At 40.2% G+C, this 26824-nt stretch overlaps 1 protein-coding gene and 1 long non-coding RNA gene across 4 annotated transcripts in view; one reads left to right on the top strand and one right to left on the bottom strand.

Moving 5' to 3' along the window:
• LOC309632312 overlaps positions 1-26824 on the top strand; it is a 1044736-nt gene that overhangs the window by 500771 nt on the left and 517141 nt on the right. The window lies entirely within an intron of this gene.
• VSTM2A (V-set and transmembrane domain containing 2A) lies at positions 949-24696 on the bottom strand. Of its 3 annotated transcripts, none has more exons than XM_082399646.1 (5): positions 24000-24692; positions 22045-22211; positions 20929-20979; positions 17801-18137; positions 949-2311 (listed from the first exon to the last, which is right to left on the bottom strand). In XM_082399646.1, exons 1-5 carry the CDS (start codon positions 24073-24075, stop codon positions 2223-2225), a joined length of 720 nt encoding a protein of 239 aa, XP_082255772.1. In that variant the 5' UTR covers positions 24076-24692; the 3' UTR covers positions 949-2222. The 3 variants fall into 3 exon arrangements, with proteins under 3 accessions (XP_082255772.1, XP_082255773.1, XP_082255774.1); XM_082399647.1 differs by lacking the exon at positions 949-2311 and adding an exon at positions 2318-2433 and having other exon boundaries at positions 24000-24696; XM_082399648.1 differs by lacking the exon at positions 949-2311 and adding an exon at positions 2440-2571 and having other exon boundaries at positions 24000-24694.

Below are 26824 nucleotides of genomic sequence, written 5' to 3'. Positions count from 1 at the left end.
AAGAAGTTAGCGAGTCAGACTCTTGGTAGCACACTGACAAAGAAATCTCTGTTATTCTGTACCCTGACACAATGAGTGTAATGAGAGTTCTTCCCAACCAACATAATGTCCTTTATTACAAGCGAGCATGGTGAACATCACTGATACAGAGATACATGTCCATCTTGCTTTAGAACTGACCAATCTCATGATCTGAACTTTGGGTAAAAGTAAATTACATGGTGGATTTTCCCAGACTGACTGAATTTGAATCAGTATACTTATTTATACGTGAATGTATGCAATCTTTAGAGTCCAGATAGACTTAATAAATAATATTTGTCTTATCATTATTTCATGCGTTTTAGGCATTAAACTTTGAAAGAAAATAATTTTTCTAGGTTAATAAAATAGTGCAATCAAATCTTTTATTTATTTTTCTCATTAGACTGAAATAATAAACCAAATGAACAAGAAAAATGTCAATAAAATATTTAGCATGAAACATTATTTCTCAGAAGATAATGTCAAGGATATTATGAAAATATCACATTGCTTGTAATTGAATTGCAGAAAATCAATGCATTTACCTTTGAAAAGCAGAGGTATTCATTGCCTTCAAGCTTCAGTCTAGGACCTTAGGCTTGGTGCTGACGGTCCTATAGAGATGAACTTCTGGTTTGTTATGAAAGAAAATGGAAGAATCTCTCTGGAAGGAAAACTTAGGTCATTTCCATCTCAATCGTATCTACTCCATAGTGTATATGGAACACATTGCTAGTCCTGTCTATCATTCTTTGCCAGAGTACAAAACAGGTTCTAAATAAAATAGTCTGAATTATCATAAAGCCAAAAATAAGAATGGAATATTTAAAGTTATAATTCACTTAACTAGTGAAAACTGAACACATTATCTTCTTTAGTCAGGGATCTGCAGTCATCTTTTGCATATTATATTTAGCCAACAACCAAATTTTAATTTTTAATTAGGAGACATTAAAATATAATTAGCAGCAAATAACAGAATGACAAAGCTACAAAAATTCATAAAGGTCAAAGGAAGCAGCATTTTTTAGCCACAGCAAGAAGTGTTCTTCCATGAATTTAGGGATTCACGATGACCACTTCACCTACCCCATATTCACTTCCAAGGCAAATTTTCTAGACGCAACACTGCTTTTTGACAATAATGATGATGATAATACAGGAATGGCTGTCGAAACCAGAGAGCTTACATTCTTCAGAGTCAAAAGATCCTCAAACCTCAATAAACACCACATATGAAGGAACATAGCAAATTTCAACACAGCATACACACAGCAAAATTAATTCATTTATCAGAGACCGATATGATTTTGAATACGCATTTTCCAGAAGGAAGCAGAAGGCAACAGAAACCATCTGCAACTGTCAAACCTGTGGAAGTGAAACAATGCATTACAAAATCCCCACAATATAGGAATAAGTGAAAAACATATGTTTTAACCAAAAAAAAGTTGGTTGATGACCAAACATATAGATACTTATTTGTATATATTTATATAGAGAATGATAAAAATCAGCTTGCATGAGGCTCATAGTCTATCTACTTTGAAGTTATATCACACATACTATAAGCAATTTACAGAATTTATCATTTGCATATACAAGAATTGCAAAATGAATTAAAATGCACTGAAATATAGAACACTCAAAATGTTTTTATATAAACCTCCCAGGATTGACAGGGATTGGCCATATTCAGCACTTGCCATATTGAACAAGAACTACAATGAAGAAAAAGGAGAAAAACCCAAGAAAAGGGGAAAAATGCAAAAAAAAAATTCTCTTTTATTATTTCTTATCTAAAACAATGTTTTCATTGTTGACTCGCAGTGTTGAAAATTTTGTTCTTGCCCCCAGACAGGAGTTTTGTTTGATGATAGTTTATGTTCTGTAGCCTTTTGATCTCTGCTTACTTCCTGCAGATAATGGGTCTTTTAGTAGGAAATCAGTGGTATCTGTAGTAAATTTTCACTATACCGATGACGGTCAGGCCAACCCCTGAGCAGTCAGTGAGATGATGCTTTGAGCAGCCGAAAGAAAAGGAAAAAAAAATAGATCTTGCTATTAGAAAATGTTCTATCACTTCACGCTAATTCTCTTGAAATAAAAGATCAATGATTTGCCCAAGAAAATGTTATGAACAAAGTGAGATAGCCTCTTCGTTTGTTTCCGAAAGCAGGTGCTCCTTGTGTAGGTAATTAGAGTACAGTGGGTGCAGAGTGGTGCTTGGAGTTTAGGGTCAACTTTGCTGTCCGCTCCGTAGATTTTACAGGCGATTTGCTCTTTGCTTTAAGAAGAGAAAGTGATATTGGAAAAAAGTCAGCACTTTAGACTAAAGCAAAGCACCCTTCACAAAGCCACAGACAAGAAGCAGGACAGAAAGTCCATGGCTTGTAGCTATCCTCGCACCTGCGGAAGAAGTTATAAGATATTCGCTCATCTCGAAGATTTCCAATGCTCCTTATTAGGCTGTTTTAAACACATACATATATATATTTAATTAGCTCGCCAGCTTGGCTCTGGTGCCCATGAATGTCTTGGCATGCACTGCAAATAACAACACATACAAAGTATTTCAGTCCCGGGAAGTGGTCTCGTTTGCTTTGTCTGTTTTCAAGCCATGCCATCCCACAGTTGGGAACGCTTAGAGGAACAAATGCAGATACTTTTCCCTCTTTGAGGATCATTCCCTATAGTCATTTGGTTGTTCCTATACGGGTGTCTAAAACACATCCCCTGTTTTACCACTGCAAGCGTAAAACCACAGGAGATAAAACCCAAACCGAGAGCAGTAGCCTTCTCAAGGGCCTGGAGAACAGGTTCTGGAGTGGGTGCGCTGGGGTATCTGCTTTTAGGGGAAGATCTTTCTCAACTTTTTATCCTTAAAATCTGAAGAAAAGTTAGCGCTATCAAGAATTGGAAATTTTGAAAGCGCTCTGAGACTCCATAAGGGAGAGAATGAAATTGCCTTTTTGCATTTTTCTTCACATATTTTATCCAGTAAGCTACAAATGATGTATTTAATACCTTTATTAGTGAGAAAACAAAAATGGGATGGACCTCAAAGCATTTCTTTTCTTTCTTCTTTTTTTTTTTTTTTTAAATTTAAGAAAGGTTAAAAAGGTTTGAAGGGGGTGAGGGTAGGAAAATCCAATCTTTTGAATATTTCAGCTAAATCATGCTCAAGTCCACATCGGCAATGATAGAAATTGTGGTGAAAACACATGCTCTCAAAAAATCTCTGTAGAGTAAATATTTGGGCTTCTAAAGGGGCCGTTTAGCAGACTCATATTTCTGTTTTCAGTTAGGTTACTTTAGTGTCACCATCGATTTGCCTTCATTCAGGAGGTGAGTCATGTATTTAACACAGAAACCTAATGACTGAGGAACCAGAGGTTAGTGGTGGGTCTCCGGAGAGTGTTGCTTCACTCAAGCTGGGTGACAAGGTTCAAATTGCAAAAGTAAAGGTACAGCCCACATGCGGCTCTAAGTACAAAGATCATGCAAGGAAAACATATAAAATCTATGTAGAACCACTAGCATCAGAGCTTTCCAAAATTAAATATATGCCCTTGTTATCTTTTGAAGAGAGACTCTTTGACAGGGATTCAGTCAATTAAAAAAAAAAAGAAAGAAAGAAAATGATTACATGGCTCCTTAAATTGCTAACAGCGCTTGACACAAAGTATGTCTGATGTTGAATAAAGGTTCAAAAAATGCTAAAAACAATAAAACCAAGGAAAATGATTTGCTCTTCAAAAACAATATTTTGTGAAATAATGGTTTCCTTTTCAGCATGAACATTGAAGATGGGCTCCAACTTGCTGAAACTGTGAATTATGCAGCTCATTTCTCGACTAATCAACCCTTCGCAGGAGAGGCCCATCATTCCTGTGAGATTCGAAGGGAACAGCTACGTCATTCTAACCCAACATTTCCTATCACACTGTGTCCAGTATGTGCAAGTTAAAACAAAATTTACATGAGCAGTATAACTGGAAAAAACCCAATTATATACTGTAAAGAGTATTTTAAAGTTAAAAATTTGAATAGCCATCAGATATGCAATAAACCATTGCAACACACCACTTTTTTTACCAGATTGTAATCATTCATCCACTCTAGGCACCTGCATTTCCTAGCATATTTTTCATTAAATGAAATTTATTTCTGTCAAGCCAAATATATTTTTTTTCCTGCACAGTAAATTCTAAAGCAAATCTGTTTTGTCATCAAATCACTGACTGTTTTGCTCTTCTTTCTAAGTTTTATTTATGTCTGGAATGAAGGGGTATGTGCTCCTTTATCTTTGTAATCCCAAAGACTTTGACAGTGAAATCTGAGAATCTAAAATGCTATAATTTATCCTGTGTAATTTTAACAAATAATCATCGTGGTCAATTTCATTCAGATATACACTATTCTGAATATAATATTACTATTTATCAAACATGTTATGGTCTATTCTAGAGAAAATGAAGCAAATGTTTTTTGTAAAATGCAAACTTTGGCCATGAGTCATACTCTAGTCTCATTTTTACAAATAGAAACATTTTACTGTTTTGAAATAATGAGATTCAGGATTGCAATCAGGAGCCCTGAGTTCCAATTTCCTCTGCAGCCACTCACTTCTGAAATCCCAAATAAGGTATTTATTTCTTTGATGTTTTCTAAAATGAGCATAATAATTGTTTGCATATTATTGTTTTATATATATGTTTTCATGAGTATGCCAGACATTGTGTTTGGTTATCTGTTTTGCTTTATTTGGTTTCCTTTTGCTCTATGCCCAAGCCAATCAGGATAACCTGTTATCCCCTAGGATGATCATGCATTTAAGCAACTCTTGCCCTCAAATAGCTGAGTTCTGTTGTGTCTGTTCCCACCAACAAGTTGTAAGCTCTCTCTCCTCTGAACTTCCTCTGCCTTCTGATTTTCCCTCTCTTGTGCCCTTAACATGGCTCACATTGACTTGTGATTCATTATATTCATATTTTACCTCACTGATTACACTATAAGCTCATTAAAGGCAAGGATGAAATTTTAGCAATTTTTTATTATTCTCAAAGTTTAAAACAATGCCTTGAGTTTTTAAACTTTTGTCCCCAACACAAAATACCCTATGAAGAAGAAAGGGAAATGCTATTATCTAAATTATGGGAAGAAAATGTGCAGATAACATGCCTCAATGAAGAGTAGCCTAATAGAACCTAGAGATTTCTCTCTGACTCAGAGTGTGATTTCATGATGTCCTTTGACTTCAACTTAATAATGATGCCTTTCATTTGTTTTTATGCTTAAAGGTTTCCTTGGTGCTCTCTCAGGTGTAATTTCTCATGCCTTTGTAAGGTAGGGGGAGGGAGGATTTGCTCCATTTTGCAAATGGAAAAGTCTAAGAAGTCTTCTTAGAAGTTAATGAGTACAGACACTTAGCCTCCAATTTTCAGCCCTTTTTATACTTCATGCGATAGCGCATCACATCGCCCTCACTGGGATGTGGACATCAGGCATGGCCCAAGACAGTGTCTGTGACAAATGAGTTTGGCCAAGGAGAAATAGGAAAAAAAAAAGCCTCAAATATTGTATCTTCAGTATGTATAATTATAATTCCAGAGAATAACAGAAAATTCCATCTATTTCTTAAAAGAAAAACAAACAAAACAAAATAAAAACGAATCACAACAACACAGAGTTGAGACCTTGGCATCCTCAGCGATCAGGTAGGGAAGGAGCAGTTTATCACCGTATCCTTAGAGTCACTGCCATCCGCCTGCCTTGTTTAACTCAGCACAGCCTTCTAGCCGGGAAAGCCTGCCTGGCCCTCATCTGTCTTGCCTGATGGAAGAACTTGGCTCCTTTTTGCACCTTCCATCTACATTGCCATGTCTTTCCTGCATCTACAGCCATGAGGCTGGAAGACACTGGGCATACTGAACAAAGCTGCACCCTCTTCTCCTTCACATCAATCTGCAAGATGGCTACAGTGGATTGGGTACCTGCTATGTCAGGGAATGTGCATACATGTTACATGCATACACTGTCTTAGTTCATCCTCTCATCAGCCCAGTATAGTAAACATACAGGTCAGGAAAATGTAACTCAGCAGCATGGAATAACTCACCCTAGGTTACACGGTTAATAGGTAGTAAAGCAAAGGTACAGAAATGAAGAAAGAGCAATGCAGTCAGATCGACTCAGAGTCTGGATGTGCTTCTTTCTGAAACTCCCTGAGGCAAGCAACCTTGCCTCACTGTCTCCACACCTGTTAGGTCAAGATGTGAAGCTATTATTGAAGTGTACATTTATCTTTTCAGCGAAAATGCACTGGCTATAACACACTTTAGAGAAAAATTAGAAAACTTCTTTTCCCCAAGTCTGAACTGATAAACATTGGATATGAAAACACTATCAGCTTCTTTGTTTTCCTAAACGTTAATAAGTAAAGTTTGTTTTGCCAAATGTCTGATGATATAGTATTTTGAACTTTTCATATTGTAGTCTTTTAGATCTTGAAGGTTCCTCCAAATTCATTTAAATATTTGAATGAGAGGTGGTTCCACCACTGTTCCTGCATGCCCTCTTCTTTCTATGAACTTCTCTTTTCTAAACTTTTGATTCAAATTTTATAGTCTGAGGCCAGGAAAGGTTAAGTTTATGTTCAAAGTGCAACCATTAGTGACGGGAGAGAAAGACAACCAGCGCTCTTGGCCACCAGAAAAGATACAGGATATGGGTATTTAATTCAAAGAAGTAAGTAGAACGTTAAGACAACTAACTACACAATTTATCCCATCTATATCTTGCCAGCTCTTCAAATATCCTCTTTCTCTTGGCTGGGATTATTTTGTGATGGGTTAATTTCCTCCGTGAGCACAACTCTTGGTTTCCATATGGGGAAGAGTCGTAATTCAGGGCACCTGTCTACAGATTTAAGTACGATTCTCATAGGTTTTTCTCTTTTCTTGTTTGAGTATCAGGTAGGGTCAAAAGGAGCAAGAAAAGAGAAAGAACACAATTTCTGTCCTGCTGTGGCTCCCTGGTCTGACTCCAGCATCTTTATTTTGTAAAAGTGAATATTCGTGATGCTTATCATATGAACAAACCTAAAAATGGAAAATTTCCAACTATAAAAGAAGCAACACTCAAATAATTGTCTTGCCTGTGAAGAGGCTAAGCTTATAAAGAATGGAGTGTCCGTTACAGCTCTAGGGATGGACAGGCCTTTGACTTACCTCTCTTTCATTACAGATGCCAGCTTTAAGATATGAAAAGAGCTGTGTGAGAAAATCTGAGCTAGCTTTGAATGCAATTTTTATTCAGGTTTGCACATACTAAATCATGACTTAAGGGGAAAGGTCAAATAATAGGATGATTTTATTCTATAATTTTTTGAAAAGAATATCTTTGTATTAGATTCTTATGGGTCCAAGGCCGATTTCTTCCAGAAACCCATTTTTTAGAAGAAATAGGCTTCATTTTGACCTAATACATAAATCGCCTATTTTGCTTTGCCCAGGCATGTCGGCAGCAGCTGTTTAAATTTCCTTTCCTGCTTTCCTTCAGTCAGCAAATTTACATGTCTATTCAGTTCCCAGGCCTTTTACTGCAGCTGAGGGAGCCAAGTGCAGCTGTCCACATACACAGGGTCTAGGTGACAAGGTGCATGGGTGATACCCCATTCACCACAGAATGTTCTAGACTTTCTTGCTTACAGCTAATCCCTGCAGGCTTTCAGGGTTCCTACCTTCCACAGTGACTCAAGAATGGGCAAAAAAATGATGCTGCTTCCTGCCTGCTAAGGCCACAGTGCATCTCTCGAAACAGAACATTTTCACTGTAATTGACTCATTCAAGTAGGAACTGATCTTGGTGCAGACAGGGTGATGATTAGGACAGCAGCAGCTAATATTTCTTTACCTCTGACCATGGTCCCGGGAGACTGCTATATGATCGTTTTGCTGATTGAGGAAGTGAAACCGAGAGGGATTATATAACACACTAAGTTTGCTCGGTGAGTACACGGCGGCCACTGAGACTCAGAACCAGTTCTGTCTGACGCTACGAACTGATTCGCATCATAATCTCAGCTGGAGAGTCTTCATTCCTGAAAACGCTAAATTTTCTCAATTCTGCCTATTAGAAATATATGGAAATATGAGTGGTTTTGACAAAATGGGAGAACAATATAAATTCATGGAAACACAAAATGTTTTCCAAGAATTAAGTTTAATGCTACATATATTTAATCACTGCTTTAACGCATAAATAAGAATGATTCACTAATGGCACTCCACTTACGGGTGTATAAATAAATGCTGCTAAAGTGCTTGAAACTATTTACTCACAGTTTAAATATGCCTTCTGTGGGTATGTTTTCATTATTAAGGATCAAACTCTTTATTAATAATGGGAAGGTAGATATTCATCCACACCTTGTTGGAATGATCACAAATCCATATTAGGGATCGCACACATGTGTAGCCTTGTTGCACTGACACTGTTGTTGAAGTATCGAGTTTGTCTGAGGGCTTAAAGAAGCACATTCAACTCAAGAATAACTATGAGGACAAGTGGTGCCAATGTGGGATGGCTTTGCTGAGGGGCTGTGACCCAGAGCACTTAGTGGGGACAGTGTCCTAAGGAAGCTGATAAGAGGTGCTCCTAGCTTTTACAATCTGCTTTAATTCAAGCATTGAGAGTGTAACCTATATTTCTATGCAGATAGGATTCTGAATTCATGAAGAAATGCTCTCTCAGGCTTTTTCAAAGCAGTCATATGAAATCAAACATAATAATCATTTATAAATCTCGCAGTGTATTGATTTATAAATGATGGTGCAGTCATCATCTGCCAATGACCGCACCACTGCTCACCACTTTGATCTCCCTCCAAACTGGGGGCTCAGTGAGTCACACAATGGAGAGGGAAATGATTGCATGACATTTTATTTATGAACGTTATTATGTGCTTGATTTATTTTATCAATATATTTACCAAGCTCACACCGATTATGTTTAGAAAAACAAAAAGAATAATTTGATGGTCAGATTCTCCACCCAGCTCCCAGGAAATAAGATATAACGTTCTTAATTTCAATGCTACTAGCAATTTCTGAGGACATCACTTTCATAGTAGTGCTTTCAATTTTCATATGCACACGAGTACATGCATGTATGTATATTTTTGTCATGAGCTTCACAATCACACAACACCTTGATTTTACTTTGCCTTTCTTTGTTTATTTGTTGAATATATTTTGTTTGTTAGTTTGTTTTCTCTCTCAGGAGCTGTCATTGGCTTATTTTTAAATTTGGAAAATTTAAAATAATATTATTATTTTCTTATAACAAAAGTAATAAATTATCAATGCACAGATGTTATCAATACAAACAAAATAATCAAATAATTAAAAATTGTAAGATATCTTGACTTTTGATGGACATTTTCATATATTTGTCATTTTTATATGCACATATCTGAGATTGATTTAAAATTTAGTATTCTTTATTTTTTCACTTTAAAGTTTTGTATCCTATATTTTTTCACATTATATTATATATTCTTTATTTTTTCACTTTAAAGTTTTTTATCCTATATTTTTTGTATCCTATATTTTTTCACATTATATTATATATTGGTTGTTTTCTAATTTCATTAAACATTTTGGAAAACATGATTCTAGAAGGTGCTTAATACTCATTGTATGGCTTTGTCACGTTCACTGCGACACCTCCCTACTACTCTTGGCCCTTTGAGTATTTCCGGCTGTGGGCAGACCTCTGTGATACGCATCCCTGTTCTTGGGTCTGGGTCTGCCTCTCTCCTGAGCTCCTTGGAATTTCCTCCCAGGAGTATCATCTCAGGGACAATCTCAAGTCCTGTGACTTATCTTTCCTGCCAGTTTTCCTCCAGAAGGGAAGTACCATTCTCCTTGCAAGTAATGATACAGCAGAATGCCTGAATCACTGTAAGCTTGACACAGGTTGATTTTTAAAATCTTTGCCAAGATTATACGTGTCAAAGTTTTTTAAATGACTATGGATTTGACTGGGACTGCAGTAAGTCTACAAATACTTTTGAAAAACCTGACGTATTTATAATGGTGAGCTTGTTCATACAAAAACACCATATTTACTCATTTATTCAAACCTAAACTCTTAACAAAGTGTTCTAATGGTTTTCATCTTTATACTACTTATTTGCTACTGCCTTAAAAAATAAGACATTTCATACCTTTTTCTTGTTGCTACTGTTGAGGATTATATATTATGCCACAAATATTTTCTGTTTGGTTATTGCTGTCATATGGAGAATTGATTTAATTTTATCTTTACTTTGATTTTATCAATATTATTTGATCACATCTGATATCTCTAAGTCATCTGGAGTGGATCATATAATCACTGCATCTGTAAAATGGACATTTTCCCTTCTTTTCCTGAATATTAGACACAAATATTTCCTTGTCTGTTATATCACTTATTAGTTACACTTCATTTAATCAAACAAATGTTTTAAATTATTTATAGTAAAATGTTATTTTCACTTGTATATTTTGTAACTTTAAATCTTCAAAGTCTCAGACCTCTGATTTCATGCTGATCTTCCTATGTCGAATATTTCTTTACTGGTCAGCTCTTTAATTAATCGACGTTCATTTGGATATGTATCATAAATTGTAATAATATCTACTTGTTATTTATTAATTGAATAAATCCTCCCTTAGTTATTACATTTTTAATTCATCAGATATTATTTTATCTTACCAATTTTAGAGCTTCCACACTTCTTATTTTCTTTCATCTCTATTCATATTTCTGTTCCTTTATGGCCCTCTTAACTCATGGTTATTTGATAATATACTTTAATATCTGCTAGGTAAAGGGGAAGAGAACTAATAAGGGCCAAGCTCACTCATGTGCCAGGTTTACTCTGCTAGACATTTAAAATACATCATGTCACTTAATGCTAACATGACCCTTGGGGCACATGTGTCGCTGCCTCAGTTTTACATATAAAGACTCTGAGGCTCCAAGAGATTCTGTGTGCAGCTCACTCAACAAACGAGCTGGTAGAGAGTGAATCTAGGAGTCAAATCTGTATCTATCTACTACCACAAACTATGCCATTCTTTGTAAAAGGTTCTAAATGCATTTTGTTTTTCTCTCTTTTTAAAGCTTTTAATAATATTCTCATATATTTATATTCTCACATGTTTATATCTTCAGTTATATTATCTATAACTATTTTCTGATTTAAGAAATTCCAAGGGTCTTTTTGGAAAGCTTGAATTTAATTACGGTAGCAGCCGGTGTGTATAACTTCAGCTTCCTAAGACCCATTCTTTATTCAGGTCACACAGTTCAGAGTCCTAAAAATCCTTTGGAATTTTATTATTTTTTACCAATAAAGTTAACCATCTAGTTACAGCCTTAGGCAAGACAGCTGGTGGCTAGTATTGTATGTAGTTATGTTATGTAGGGGACAATTTATCATCAATTAACATCATTGTGATAGAAGGAAAAAAGGAAGCTCTGAAATTATGAACAATAAAACATAAGTCAGGAATGAAGACCCAGTCTCCTTTCTTTAACTCAGTCACCTACACACAGCCAACCAGGAAAATATTCGCCACAGTAGAGCCAGGTGGTGGGGACCATTTACTCTCATCATTTCATTGCTGCTGCTAATAATAATAGTATATAAGCACATGCAATAATAGTCATACTAATAGAGCAACTAGTTGTCACTTTTCGAGAGTTGATCAGTGTCATGCTCTCTATGTATGTAATTTCATTTAATCCTCAAAGCTCTGTGAGAATCATACGACAGTTTCCATTTAATAAATGAGGACTTGGAAGTACACGCAGCTCTGTGTGATGGCCATGAGGTGTGAACAGTCTCTCTCCTTAACCATTGTGCCCACCCCCTCTACTGGTGAGAGGCCCCTGAAGGTCAAAGGAGCATCTTCCAGTGGATTTCTGCTCCTTGGCAGCTGAAATGAATGCACCTGTGTCAGCCTATAGGTGGCAGCAGTGTTCCTTGGGAGAAGGAGCCTTTGCCTTTCTTTTCTCTTGGAGGACTCTTGTTATGTTAACCAACAGAGTGAGGTCTTTCCAGCAACTTCTCAACCCGTTGGTCATCTACCCAGAAAACTGCTCCCCTGGAAGCTTCCTGAAATCTCAAGGATCACGAAGTCATTCGAGACAAGACCTTAAAACATGGGCAAATTCTGCTTCATGGCTCCTCCGTCACAGAGCTCCTAGTAATCACAAACGAACCTGAAGGAACCCTAAGGTGGCCACGCATTGAAAAACCCCTCTGGCACACAGCAGAGCCTTGGTTTTACAGACCCAGCCAGTTACTGAATTTCAATGAGTTAAATACAGCTTGCAGGAGAATTTAGCAAGTATAGACTCCTAATCTACATAATTCCGGTTCAAACATAGCTCTAGCAGATTCCTTAGCCTGTATTATCCAAAGCATTGCCTCAAATCTATTTTTCACCTTATTCATAGATGCTTGATTTACATAGCAGCCATTTAACTGATAGAATTACAATGATCAAATTAATTTAGCCTGTGTAAACAGCCAAGTTGGATCATTTAAACCAAAATCAACATTGAGGTCTGGATTATACAAGTGGCTCTCCACCTGGATGCTGTGCACCATTTCCTCAAATTTTAAATCAGGAAAATAATTTCCTGCAAGACACTCAGCCCCTTATCTCCCTCCCCTCACCAGCTCTGAAATCTGCTGTAAGATCTTTCTTGCTAACTTTGGCCTATTTTGGAAAGCTGCCATGTTTGTCAGCCAGCCACAGAGGAGCTTCCGGAGCCCTTGGCTTCTAGCAGCTGTAGCAGCAGCTGCCTCTGAATGCTCAGGTTCACATCATGTTGAAAACACAATCATCATATTTCTGAGTTCAGAGAGTCAGTATTCCTGCTGAGCGACTACACGTGGAAACATAACTACACCTTAACCATGGCCAATTTTCTTATGAGTGCCAGCTGTTGATCACAGGAGTGAAGAAAAGTTTCACAAAAGTCCATCACATTACTGGAAAATATAATAGCAAAAGACCAGTTTCTAAAAGTGTATTTTGTAGCATCACACACATGCACACACATCTCATAGTAAATAATAAAAAATTTTTTTCTCTCAGCCATAAGAACTCATTAGAGATAATGATTCTCATAATTTACTGCACATAAAAATGCATATTTCTGCTTCTAGACTCAGAAATTTGTCCTGGGATATGAATTTTTAACAAGCTCTCTGGTAAGTCTGGCACAGGACATCTGCACTTCGAGAAGCACTGTTTAGGAGTCTTGATCATTTTGGCAATAGTGGCAATATTATCTATTTATGCAAATATAAGAAAAAGAAGATAAAAGCAGAGACATACTGGCCCTCTCTCTTTTCCTTTTCTTGCCACACGTGAGCTCCACGTGTTCTAGGCACTTAAGAGGAATGCAAAAGGAAGTGGTGATCTTTGCAGCCAAGAGCTTATCTTTAGGGCGATCACCTACCCTGTTTTGCCTGAGGGTCAGGCTTCCCAGAAAGTGGGACTTCCAGCATTAAGACGAGAAAAGCCCCAGGGAAAAATTACTATAAGACCCAAGGAGGGCTTCAAAGTCAGTGTAAACAAACTGCTGTGGGGACCTGAATGAGGAAACAGGCAATTCTAAGACAGTAGGAGGAAGAACATTTCTTTTTTGGTGAGAAAGCTAAGATAGTAAATTTGATTTTGAATATTTGAGTTTAGGGGCCTGACCTGAATATTTATTGCTGTGAAACAAGCCACCCTAAAACCTAGTGCCTTAAAACAACAATTTATTATTATCTCTCAGGAGTCTGTGGGGGGGCAGTCAGCTGGGGCTGAGGTCAAAGGCTGGCTTCAGTCAGCAACGTGTCTCCTTCCCATCTCACTGTCACAGTGGTCACAGGACAGACATGGGGAGCACGACGGGGACAGCGGGTGCTCTCGTCCGGCTCTCCAGAGGGAAATCCGCATCGGAATATCAACTGATAAGTTTTCTAAGGAAACGTCAGCAGTCGAAACCACAGAAATGGATGAGATCAGGGCGTTGAGAACGGGAAAAGAACTACACTTAAGAGAGGAATTTAGGAGGAGAAGCCCACAAAGAGAGGGGAACACTAACGGCCAACAAGCAGGGGCCAGAGGGGAGTTTAGGAGACCAGCGACTGGAGAGCTTCCCTGCCCCGCGCCGCCCCCCAGGACTCGGGACGCGGGAAGGGGAGACGGGTGGTCCAGGGGTGCGGAGGGAGGGCGGAGGTGTGACCTTCGGGGGGCGGGGCTGGGCTGTAGTCACAGTTTTGTTGGCCTGTTGGCCAGGGTTGGGGGAGAGGACCCATAGAAGGGAACGTAGATGGGGGGAACAAAGGAAGGGAAGTGGGGTGGTGGTGAATGGAGGGGATGTTTGGCTTCTGTAAGGAGTAGATGTTCTCCATGAGACAGGAAAAAACACGTAGAGAACGGTGTAGTTTATTGAGGTATTTGGGGATCTGTTCTCTGTGCAGGTGGAACTAAACCACTTCATGCTAGAATCAGGAATTGTTACCCTCAGAGCACCTACAGGACACTCTTCAATGTCAGTTATGGGTACAGACAAAGAGCTGGAGAAAAGAAACAACTAAGTTTCAACTAAGAAACAACTAAGTTTCAACTAAGAAACAACTAACTTGGCAAAAGCCAAGTTCGACCTGTTTGCTTTATCATTTTTCTTCATTGTTTTGGTTCTAATTGTGGATTATCAACTGGAGGTAGAATTAAAAGAATTTAAAAAGAGATATCATAAAGATACAGCCCAATGGGATAGTCACATGCTCACTAGCTTTTGGAAAAATATCTGGGAAAAGTAGCTATATTGAATGATAGTTAAATCTTTTCTTTATCTTGTGATACGTAGATGGTAATAGACTATTTTTCCATCTTTTTTTCATGTAAATTTCTGCTTTAGGAAAACTGGGTAATTCTATGACAATTTGAACATATGTGTATACCTACAGAGTTATTTTCAGCTAATACTTTTCCTTCATAGAGACACAGAAATTCTCTGACAGAAAAAAGGATGAATTAAGGGTTGAGTATTCAATCTAAATAGTCCAGTCAACTAAGTTAAAAACTATGATGAAACTAAAAGGCTGACAGACCAGCCTTTGGTAACAGGTTGTATTACAGTGTCATATATACCACGGCTGACACATGCCTTCCCTGTATGAAGTGAAAATAACAAAAGGCTAGTATAGCTTTTGGTCTGTAAAGGCAAGATTTTAATTTTTGTGTCTTCATCATGTCTTGCCTTTAACAGAATAAGAAAAGAAAGATGCATGGTTAATGGAATTTACAAATACTTTGTTTTCCTCACAAATGAAAATAGAAAAAAATATAAACCCTTTGAAGAATGGAAGTATGTCTTCCATTTTTGTGTCATTGTGCCTGGCATATAAGCTCTTGAAAGGATGGAGGGTGAATAAATGAGTGAATAAATGAAGCGTGGGTATTGAAATCAGCTTTATTTGAATATAACCTGAAAAATTATAAAGTGAAATTATAAATCAGGACGTGGGTGTTACAGGAAATATAATCTTACATAAATATCCATCCCAAATATGGTATTTTATGCAATAATTGTGCAAGCACAGAAACTTACACATGAATAAAATGGGTGGCTGAGCCACCCTAGCTTCTGCACTAGAAGCTAGAAAATGTTAAATGTATATAAAATATTTTCCAGTATTCACTGGTAGAAAAAAACAGAAGTGAAAAATGTTGATGTATTTCCGATTCATCTTTGCTATAGCAGATAATGTTTAGTGGAAATGACTTTGAATGGCTATGGGCTTCCATGAGTCAGCACCCCCTGTCTCCTTTCACTCTTCCTCTAGGACAAGCAATGAGTGAGGCTGGTGATGGGGTGGAAAATGAGCAGTGATTTTTACTTGAAAATTGTTAGAAGATGTGTAGAGTCTACCACTTAGCGCCAGTCACAATACTAAGAAAGAGACTAAAGTAAAATAGATCTTCTTAGAGTAGGTTATTCAATCCAAAACGTAAAGAGTTTAGAAATAGAACATTTCATTCTACGCTTGGAATCCTTCACTTGGGATAGGTAATCTGTCTGTCTGATTCCACAGAATGGATTTATGATTTCTGGCTTGGAATAGTCTATGTAGGCTAATAATTTCAATTCCATGATTTGGAGTCCTCACCAATTAGGTTGTAAACTGTCAGCTGAGGGTACTCTGTCATTTTGCATATAGTGTCTAGCTTCTTCTTTCGATGGTATGAAAGGGAGGAGGGCAATGTCTCCAAAGATATAAAATCTTTATCAAATAATGGCTACAAAAATTATAACCATTAGGTGTGTGTGTGTGTTTATATATATATATGGGTGTGTATATATATATATTTATGTGTGTGTGTGAATATATATACACACATATTCTAGCTATGGTTTTTTTCTTTACTTTGGGATATAAAAGAGATGATAAAGAGGAAAATAAGGCAAAGTCACACAAATTTGGCTTCAGAGAGGCTAAGGTGTCTATTCATCAGACTGACATAAGTTGCCATGACCAAGGCAAGCTGGGATAGCTGCTCACCTACATTTAAAGGCAGGACAAACTCACAGAGACCCTGAGTTAAGCTCAGGACAAATCATCTCCATTAGCACATGAAGCCTAAGGAGGAACCTAGGGCGGCACACATTATTTTAAAAGTGTTGTTTACAAATAAGGATTTAAAGATATATATATATATACATATTTCTCCATATAAATGTAAATATATAAAGATTTAAATATATACGTATATGTATATATATATAAATATCATCCTGATAAAATGGTGAGTTTTTTTAATGTAATGGCTAAAGAGAATTTGAATGGTAGCAATAGAATTTTCTATTATCAACAGTAGTATCAATAATTCTTCAATGATAAACTATAAAGGGAAAAACTTAAAAATGAGAAATTAAAGATTTTATCCTCCCTTCATCCTATCATATTACGTCAAGTGTGTGAGCGAAATACAGAACAGTCTGGGGTGGTGTAAGGTACTGCCTATCCCAAGGTTAAAACTTCAATGAGTTTCCATTGGCTGAATGAGCGCATAAATTAATGCTATTCGGAGCAGCTTTAACTTGCACAGCTGACTTAGGAAACGTGTGACTAAGCTTGACTAAGCTTCTAAATTGGCATCGGAGCCACACTGATAGGCGCTGCCTTATCTCTGCACCACTTTCTGCCTTTCACCCCCACCCCCCTCATTTCCTCCCATTATCATCATCACTTTCATCACAAGCAGCTGAAGTTTCTCCTTCAAAATCAGAAGCCCTTGGAGACTGGCCCTGCTTAAGGCTACAGGTCCCTGAAAATGTGGTGTGTCTCTTTCATTTACATGTTGATTAAGTGAAAGTCTCTTAATTTGGGCCATTATCGATACATAAATCCGTGGAGAAAATAAACATGCATTTATAATGCAACCAAACATTACATGATTTATTGTGCTTATAATGTGGAAACACAGAAGGAAAAGAAGTCCAGCTCTCAGATCCCCTGGACATGAGGCACTGCCATCGACTAATGGGCAATTCACATCCTCTGGGAAGGCCAGCCTCCCTGGCTCTCATAGCTCATCCTCATTTCAGCTGAACTAGGTCTCCAATTTTAAAACCGTCACACATAAATCTGTCTACTCTGACCATCTTCCTGTGGAGGGTTTGTGAGGGGTAAAATGGGTTTCCATACCTGATTGTGGACTTTGTTTGGGGATTTTGGCTACCGCTTGAGGGCTGGAAGTGGAGAGCACTCGCTGGCTGGCAGAGCCGTACGTGCTGCCGGGAGCGGCCGCCGAGACGTTCCTGCGAGGCTTCGCATCCTGCAGCCACATGGGCGAGGCCTCGAAGGCCTGCATCCTCCGAGCATGGATGTTGGCGTTGACTTTTAGGTAGGCCTGGGCTTTGTGCTCCTGAAGCTCTCCGTAATTGGCGTCGGTCACCCTGCATTCATATACACCTTCATCCTTTTTCCTCACTTTGGAAATCTGAAGCTTGTGAGAGATGTCATTGCCTTGGACCTTCACTGTCTGAAAAATTGCAAGTAAAAAAATAAAGTGCTACATCAAGAGACTGCGTTCCAGTACCTTGTCCCGAGCTTGCTAACGCTGGGAAATTAAAGGGTCTCATTGGCCTCACAGCCATAGGCTGAAAGCGTTTTATTTTCTCAGCAGCCAAATCGGAAGATCTTATTTATCCTATTCTACTAACACCTGGATTCACAAGATCATGGAGACTTTAGTTCAATCCAGCTGGGCCAGATTCCATTAGCCACGTGGTTCCCATTTCCCAGGCTGTGGGACCAGCTCTGCCACGTTCCCATCATGGGACTGGCCTCTGCCTGGTGAGCTCAGCTGAATGAAGCACGCCCTAATGAGGCTGAGTGTGTAGTTTACACAGCCTCTCTCACTTCTTCACTGCTGGCTACCGCTCTTGAGAGATCACAAAGACATGTTGTTGGTCATGACTGAGTTGAAGTGAGAATGTGCTTTTATCCCCACTTTGGGATGATTACTAAAGGGGCTGACAAAATAGACTTGGACAGTAATGTGTTTTCCTCAAATTGTTGGTGCAGTCTGACCTATAGTCATGGGGTGGCATGATTTAGGGAGCAGATTAATGTCACCTGAAATCCTATGGCTCCGAGTACATACCCCCTGCTACCATAGGGTCTGTGTGCTACTGGAACTTGAGATGCCATCAGTTAAACACTGCTTTGATTTTCAAAATAGAAATTGACTCTCGTTTCTACCAATAATTTATATGCCAGATTAACAGCAAGATTATATATAAGGTTATGTATAATATATAAAATTCTATAATATGTAATAGATATATATATCTATAAGCATCTTTATCAGAACAACTAGATTTGATATACATCATATATAATCCATGATTGACAGAATGATGGACTTCATAAGACATTCAAGATTTAAGGATTTGGATAATCTCAAAAGATAAGAAAAGAAGTGAGGGAGGCATAAAGTTATTTCTCTACTGGCCCTCACACTTTCAAATAGCCATAAGTAATTAAGAAAATCTGGGACGTGTTCACCTGGCTTTTACATATAGAGTTGTATATACAAATAGTTTCCAACATCTGAACCGTAAGTATGCATTTATGTGTATGAAAAATTACATATGACTATTACTAATACTGTAAAAATAAAGGGAATCGATAGTTTCAAATATATTTTCAGCTGGGTCTCCTGATAAAGTTTGGGGTAGTCAGAGTGCTTATATTATTATTATCCCACTTTACAGTATAGTAAACTGAGGCTTAGGGGGTTTGGGTCAGTGATTTTCAACACTGACTGCCCACTAGAATCACCTGAGGAGGTTTAGAAAATGCTCTCATTTGGATTAATGCAGAAACACTGTGTGCATCTCTGGGGGGCAAAGCTCATATCAGTATTCTGTGAAAGGTCTCCTGAGAATTCAAATTAACTGCTGGTTTAGGACATATGTTCAAGGTCACACAGCGGATAAACTGGGAACACACTGCTTTCTACCTCAGTTTGTGTCTAGAACGCTTTCCAGTTTACTAGATTATATGAACTCTGGGCGTAGATAATACTGTTAGCAGTTGTGTGCATGGCTACGCATCTGATTGCATGCTTCCCTAGCTCAAGATGTGTGAGGCTGCTCCACCACTGGTCTTTGGAGGGTTGGCGTATGGGTGAAGGATGAAAGATGAATAGGAAATAAACAATCTATCTAATTGTATGTGTATATGAAAAATGAAATATTTAAGGAAAACATCGTTAATAATGGATCTTACCAATAAAGCTTTTCTAGCACTGTCAGAAAGCAACAGTTTCTGTGATATAAGAATAACTGAATTGAAAGATTCTAAAAAGTCCATGAGTTTATGAATAGAAACTGGAGTTTCTGGTTTGTATCTTATTTTTGTTTGATATTTTCTTCCATGTTGAGATTATACATTTAGATTAGAGAATCTGATTTTATTAGTACAATACATTTTTACACTTTTAGTTGTAATAGCCTCAGAATAAATTTCTTTTTAAAATGTGGGTCATTGGATTTTTAGATTCTTTAGACATATATTATTTCTAGTAATGGTAACTTGCTTACTAATTATCAACAAGCTGAGCAGTTGTACAGTATGATTCTAGATGGCTTCATCTGAGGTGTAGTAAAAAAAAGATTTTTTTCTAATTTCACTCACAATTATGAAAAGTAATAACCAGTAGAGTAGAAATACATCTCTGTATTATCAACAGGTTAACCTCCTCCAATAATGTTTTTATATTTATATTGGCTTTTGGTTTTATATTTACATTTATATGATTTTGAGCATTGGCAATTAGAAATACGTTGCATGCATTATGAATGACGTTGAAGTTGAGATGTTTTCATTACAACTTCAACACTCTGTTGGATGCTCTAATTTTTTTCAGCCTGGGAAGATTTTCGTACCGTTAGTGTTTTACTTGCTATTGAAGGATAATTACTGGTATAATTTTGAACGGATATTATTAGCATCGCAGCCCTTTAACAGTTACGTTAACTGTTAATAAGAGCAAGAATAAAGTCTCACACACTTCTCTGGGTGGCAAAATGACTCCCTAGTAATTGTTCAAATATCTACGTCATTAAGATAAATAATTTTATTGTATGAACTCTGCTTCAGTGTGTATGTATCCAGTGAGGTAAGACACTACACAGACAGCGGGCTCTCGTCCTGCGTATGCAAGTTGCCTGTTTCAGGGGCAGTAAGTTAATAGGCTTTTGAAAACCTGAAATGCCCTAACTGGTGCCCGCGGGCCCGAGGGCAGCCGTCGCGGTGACACTCACGCTGATCTTGGTCCCGTCGCCGTCCGGGTCCCGGTATGGCAGCAGCTCCGCCTGCGGGGTGGGGGGAGGGGGGTGGAAACGGACGCTCAGACCGGCCCCGGCCTGAGCCCTCGGCCGTGCAAACCTAGCGGGGGTGGGGGGGCGCTGCCCCGCGCCGCCCGGGGGCCGGGCTCGGGGACTCGGGAGCGGGGATTAGGGGCTCCGGAGGGTGGGGACTGGGGGGCGGGGCTCGGGGAGCGGGAGAATTAGGGACTCCGGAGAGTGGGGATTCCGGGGGGGCGGTGGTGGACCGCGGAGGCTGGGATTCCGGAGGGTTGGGAATCGGGGGCACCCGGGAACGCGGGGGGCTGCGTTCGGGTCAGGCCCCCGGGGCGCGCCAGTCTGCGGGACGGGACTCTGCGTCGTCCCCGGCCCGCGTCCCCTCCCTGCGGTCCCTTCTACAGGCTTCCTCTCGCCCCCGCACGGCCGCCGCCTCTTCTGCAGAACTGTGTGCACCTCCGTTCAGACCCTCGTTTCCCCGCCCCTCCGCTCCTGCTCTGTTCTCCTCCCCTCCCCGCCCCCTCTCCACTTGGGTCGCCCCTCCGTCAGTCCCCGTCCCCTTCTCCCCTGTCACCCTTTCTTCCCTCTCTCCCCGTCCTCCGTCTCCCCCCACCTCCCTCTCTCCCCCTCCACTTCCCCTCCCCCCTCCACTTCCCCTCCCCCCTCTGATGACGGCGGAGGTGAGAGAAACCGACGGGGGTGGAGGGCGGGGGTGATGGAAACACCGACATAATTCCTGTCCTCACACCACCGTCCCGAAGGGGACACTGAGTGTCCGGGGAGGTATCAACACGGCGGTGCCATCACGGACAGCTCACAATGACCCGTACGAAAAGGAGGAGGCTACTCCCAGTCTTTAACTGGGAAAGACTGGACAACATGCCTTCCCTTGGTTTTAACGTGGTGTCGCCAGGGCACGCGGCTCACCCCCTGGCATCCCTGGGCGTCCTCCTTGCCGAGAGAGCCAGGGGGCGCCCCATGAGCGCCCAGGCATCATTTTGGGCCCGACCCCGACTGGACACTCAGAGGTCTAAGTCAGTGGGTGGGACGGACGCGAAGGCGACGGGACTCCGCTACCTGTGCCCCGGCCACTTCAGCCCCGGGGTCCAGGTCCTCCGGCCCCCGCAGGAACCACCACTGGATCTCCAGGTACACCGAGGCGGAGCCGCTCTGGAAAGCGCAGGACATCTCCACATTCTGCCCCTCGGTTGCAGTCACGTTCCGCGGAAACTCGGTAAATTTTGCTGCAAAACAGAAACGCACCCTTTTGGAATATACACACCACTCTTGACAGCGTCTCTTGAGAGCTCACTACATTTTCCTTCGACTTAAAAATAAATAAATAAAAACCGCAACAAAAACCCCTCTGTGACATCCCAGAGGCTCCCCAACCCCCTTTCCTTTGCCTCTTTCTTGTCTTATTTTTGGTATCGTGCCTAAATCATTTTGTTTTTGATCAAGTCCAGATAATGGAAAGGTTAACAGGCTTGCCAATAACTCCCCTCTGTTAGCCAAGATGCCCACAGTTAGATACAAATATCTTTTGTCAGACTGCAGTATTCCCCAAAACTTACTGAGGGTTTCAGTGAAGTATATTTTACACGTATCTGTCAACCTGATACAAGAGCAGAGCCTCCTGCCTCCAAGTTTCTAAACAATCTATGACTAACTGGACGTTTCACGTTTATAGAGAAGGGATCATGATTATCTGTCAAAATTTACATTCCTGATATAGCATGACACTGATTAGCAATTGTGATTCAAAGGCTACAGCAGTGAAACAAGTTGCACGCTTTCTAAGCTGTGGATATTTCTTTCCAAATTAACCTTCATATTTGTTCCCATCAAGCAACTGTATTGTAAACTGTCATACATCGTGGGATGTAAGAATCACACACCTGGGCTTGGTTCAGATTAAAGACTTTTCTTAAGTCACTAGAGACATTTTTTCCCAGCCTTTTCATTACCAATCTCGACACTGCTAGTTTGCAAGATTCATGGAGTCATGGTGAAACTCACAAAAATATGTTTCCTCTCTCCCAAAGGCACTTCTCCAACATGGAATGCTTTGGATGGTTGTTCTTGTCTAAGAAATATTTTGCAAAGAGCTGATGATTCCCTAAAAGTCTTGGAGAGATCTGTGGCTGAAGGAAGTGCACGGCTACAATGCGAACTCATGGGGAGGAGGGCTGAGGGGGCTGCAGGGCCGATTCAGGGTGGATGCACTTTGCCCCCCACTTTTCAATGCGAGGCACCATCAGTGTCTCCAAAAAATTTTTTTTATAAAATCCCAACATGATCTCTATTGAAACTGAACTGTATTTATACTCAGAGGAAATGGGAGATGTTAAGAAGACATTCTGATCTGAAAAGGACTCTTCCGTTCCAGCTGGAAGGAAGAGTGTGGCATTTCTGTTTGCAGAAGCGATGCAGTCCTCTGACAGCAGAGGTGTGATTTGCTCATGGTGCTGAAAGGATCACTGCAGCCTGCGAAGTCCTAACCACTGGATTTAGCAGGCCACTGCTGCTGCTGCTTGTAATGCAAGCCGTGCCTTTTTGTGGGTCCTCAGGGAAGTCTGTCCTTTGATAAACACACAGGCAAACGAAGTCACACGGACCCAGAAAAAGGAAACTCGAAGCTCATACTGCCTACATCGAGGAGGAGAGCTGGCCATGGACAGTCCCCAATCCCCAGCTCTGTTTGCGATGATTATGTATGCACGAGTGGTCACCCTGTGCAAGCACACAGATACAAGGGACACACACACACACACACACACACTTATAACCCTGTGTTTGTGCTCACCAAGGAACCCACCTCGTTGTCCGGCACCAACTAGATCTGCTCTCAAATCTAGCAGGGCTACTATTTAATAAACTTTAAAGAAAAATGCCAAACAGAACACTATTCCTCTGTTACTTGCTGAGAACCTCACCACATCTGCCTGGCCATTCTTTGAACACAGAGAAGACACACAAACACACACTCACGGCGCAAGCAAATGTATATGTGCCAGTGAGCACAGACTTACCTTGAGAAGAAAACCCTTGCTGTACATATAAAACAGAAAAGAAAACAAATCCAACATACGCCAAAAAGATCCCCATCGTTCCAAAAAAAAAAAAAAAAAAAAAAAAGGGGGTGGGGGTCGTCACATCCGTGTAGCCAACAGCCAAAAAGCCCTACAAGAAAGGAATGCCACTGTCTCGCGGGCTCGGTCTCAGCGCCCGGGGCGCGGCGCCGCGGACATGCTGCTGCTCGCCGGCGCGGACCGGCTCTGGGGACCCGGAGCGCGGAGCGGGGAGCCGGCGGCGCGGTGGCGGGCTGGGCGCCGGGCTGGGCTCCGGCGGGCTGCGCGTGCACACCCGGATCGCGGCGCGGGGCAGTGCCTGGCCGCTCGGCCGCCCGCCTTCCGCTTCCTGCGGCGGGTCCGGCGTCAGCCCGCGGCGTGGGGCGCGTGGCGCGGGGACGGGCGAGGGGCGGGGGCCTCGCGGGCTCGCGCCGGCTCCCGTCTCCGCGCTGCGGCGCCTTTAACTCCGTGCGCGCCGGGCCGCGCTCCGTCTACGCTCGCCTTCCGGAGAGCGGCGGCATCGCTCCTTCGCAAAGTGCTTCTTCCCCGTCGACTGAGCCTCTGTCGCCTCGGCGGAGGCTCGGCGGGCGGACCGCGGTGCGGGGCTCCGGGGGACTGGGGGGGTGGGAGGGGGAGGTTGGGGCTTTGCTGAAGACGGGACGGATGGGACGGGGCGAAAGACACTGCTCTGGGGCGATGAAAACAGCCATTGGAGGGAAATGTCTGTTAACCAGTTATTAACTGCTAACTAGAATGAGCGCAGGCTATTATTTCACACGAATTTATTGCCGAGCAGCCTCTAGTGGAAGAGAAGCAGCTCATGCAGGGACCGTACCACTCTCGCTGGTGAATGGAAGAGACGTAAAGTACAAAAAGTCACGTCTTGAGAGAATTTTCCAGAAAGAAAACCCAGAGCACGTTTACTTTTATTTTTATTTTTTTAATTTTTTTTGCTAATTCGTATACCGCTCCGCTTCCCAGCCTCCATCTCACGTGTATTTTGTATTGTGGAGCGGAGGAGGGGTTTCAAACACCATTAAGGTCTTTATTGCAAGGTCTAGTTTTGTTTTGTTTATTTGCTCTTTTTTTTTTTTTTTTTTTGCCTAACACAGTAATGATTTACTGTTCCCTAAGCTTTATTAATAAGGAATATTGTGTTAGGATGAAAAAACACAGTAAGTTTTAGGATTTGGAACAAATCTAGCTATCTTCCCTGGAGAAGACTTGAGACGTATATTCTATTAATTATTAAGAATCTAAAACCAATATCTGTCGCCTTAAAGCCTCTCTTTGTGCATATGGAGTCTAACCGTTAGTGCATTTAAATCTTTTTAACAAAACTGAAATCATTAGCTATCTAAGCACAGTACCAGGTATTTCATTCCCACGCTTCTATGCAACTCTGCCACAGGTCTTCGGTGTTATTTAGAAATATAACTCAGTGTTAACAGTGCCGTCAGGAAACCAGTGCAGTATATGCATTTTCATCTTGTTGCTATAAAACTTGTAGTTGGCTAATTCCTTCACTGACCAGAAAAAAAATTACTGTCGGATTATTAAACCGCTTATCCTTCTGCTGAATACAGCAGTAACTTCAATGATCAGAAAATTAAGGCACAGTAACTTCATAACAATACTATTATTTTCTGAAGATATATGTATTTTTCACTGTGGTGTGTGGCAGAATATAAGACGTGGAGAAAGTCATGAAGGACGTTTTATATCTCTTCATGTTTAAGCCAGCAAGACTCCATATCCTTCCATTGAGCAAAGGATTCTGAAGGATGTCATTTCAAGAAAATAAATCTTTTTATACCCAAACACTCTCTCATGGGGAATGTGTTCACAATATAGGAAAAAAAAAAATCCAAGTTAATCCACCTACCCCATATTAAACATTATCTGAAAAATAAACAAAACTTTGCAGGTATTAGATCCTCAGAGGTTAGTCACCTCCAGCTTTAAATCGTATGCCTAACAAGATGTGTTCAGTGTTTATCACAAGGTTTTAGCTTGCTTTGAACATTTGACATAAACATGAGATTAATATGTCATGAATATGACCTGACTTGAAGGTTATCTGCTGTTAGAGCAGTGTCCAATATAAAGAAAAGGGCATCCATTTTAAGCAAGGGAAGCTTTGAATTAATTTAGCAAAGCACTTCAACTCCTTTTAAGGGGAACTTGGTCACTGTAACTGCAGAAGTACAATAAAAGCAAGTTGAAAAATGTGAAAAGTAAAGTCTGAGAAAATTTTTATAGGACAGATAAACCATCAGGCTACTTTAAGTAGAAAATGATAAGCATTTAAGCAATGAAAGAAAGAAAAAGAATGATGCAAAGGAACAAAGGAAAAAGTAAGAAATGAAGAAAGAAGATAAAATTGGAAAAGGATTTATGCTCTTTTCCTTACAAAAAGTGCCGATATATATTTTAGTTTCAGTTCTGCCAGTGTAGACCAAAAATTTTATCTTACTACCTGGTACATCATCTCAAGGACTGTAAATAGTGCTTCTAAACACATTTGCATTATCTCCTTTAGAACATTTGCCTTATTAAAGACAAAGCGTCTCTGTATAAACAGTTTGAAATAAGAAAATTGAATTAAAAACCAAATATATCCAGTATATCAAATGATACGGTTCTGAGACTAAGGCCCATTATTTTAAATAAGTCCTTGTAAACACTATATTCTGCTACAAGATAGGAAGTAACTTATGAGGAAAGACAACTTGTCTGCATCCAGATGTGGGAGAGATGTTTCCTGCCCATTTCTTCCTACCCGA

Source organism: Balaenoptera borealis (genome assembly GCF_965194805.1).
Source record: "Balaenoptera borealis genome assembly, chromosome: 7".
NCBI classification, from domain to species: Eukaryota; Metazoa; Chordata; class Mammalia; order Artiodactyla; family Balaenopteridae; genus Balaenoptera; species Balaenoptera borealis.
The sequence above is the reverse complement of the archived record's forward strand: the minus strand, read 5'-3'. Positions and strand labels throughout refer to the sequence as shown.

Bases quoted from the DNA above. Each gene is read 5' to 3' on its own strand.
- VSTM2A (XM_082399646.1), bottom strand. From the start codon at position 24,075: ATGGGGATCTTTTTGGCGTATGTTGGATTTGTTTTCTTTTCTGTTTTA. The intron at 18,138-20,928 runs GTGAGTGTCACC...GCAATTTTTCAG, and splicing joins GCGACGGGACCAAGATCAGC to ACAGTGAAGGTCCAAGGCAA. The intron at 2,312-17,800 runs GTATGGAAACCC...CTCTTCTTAAAG, and splicing joins CAAACAAAGTCCACAATCAG to CAAAGAGCAAATCGCCTGTA.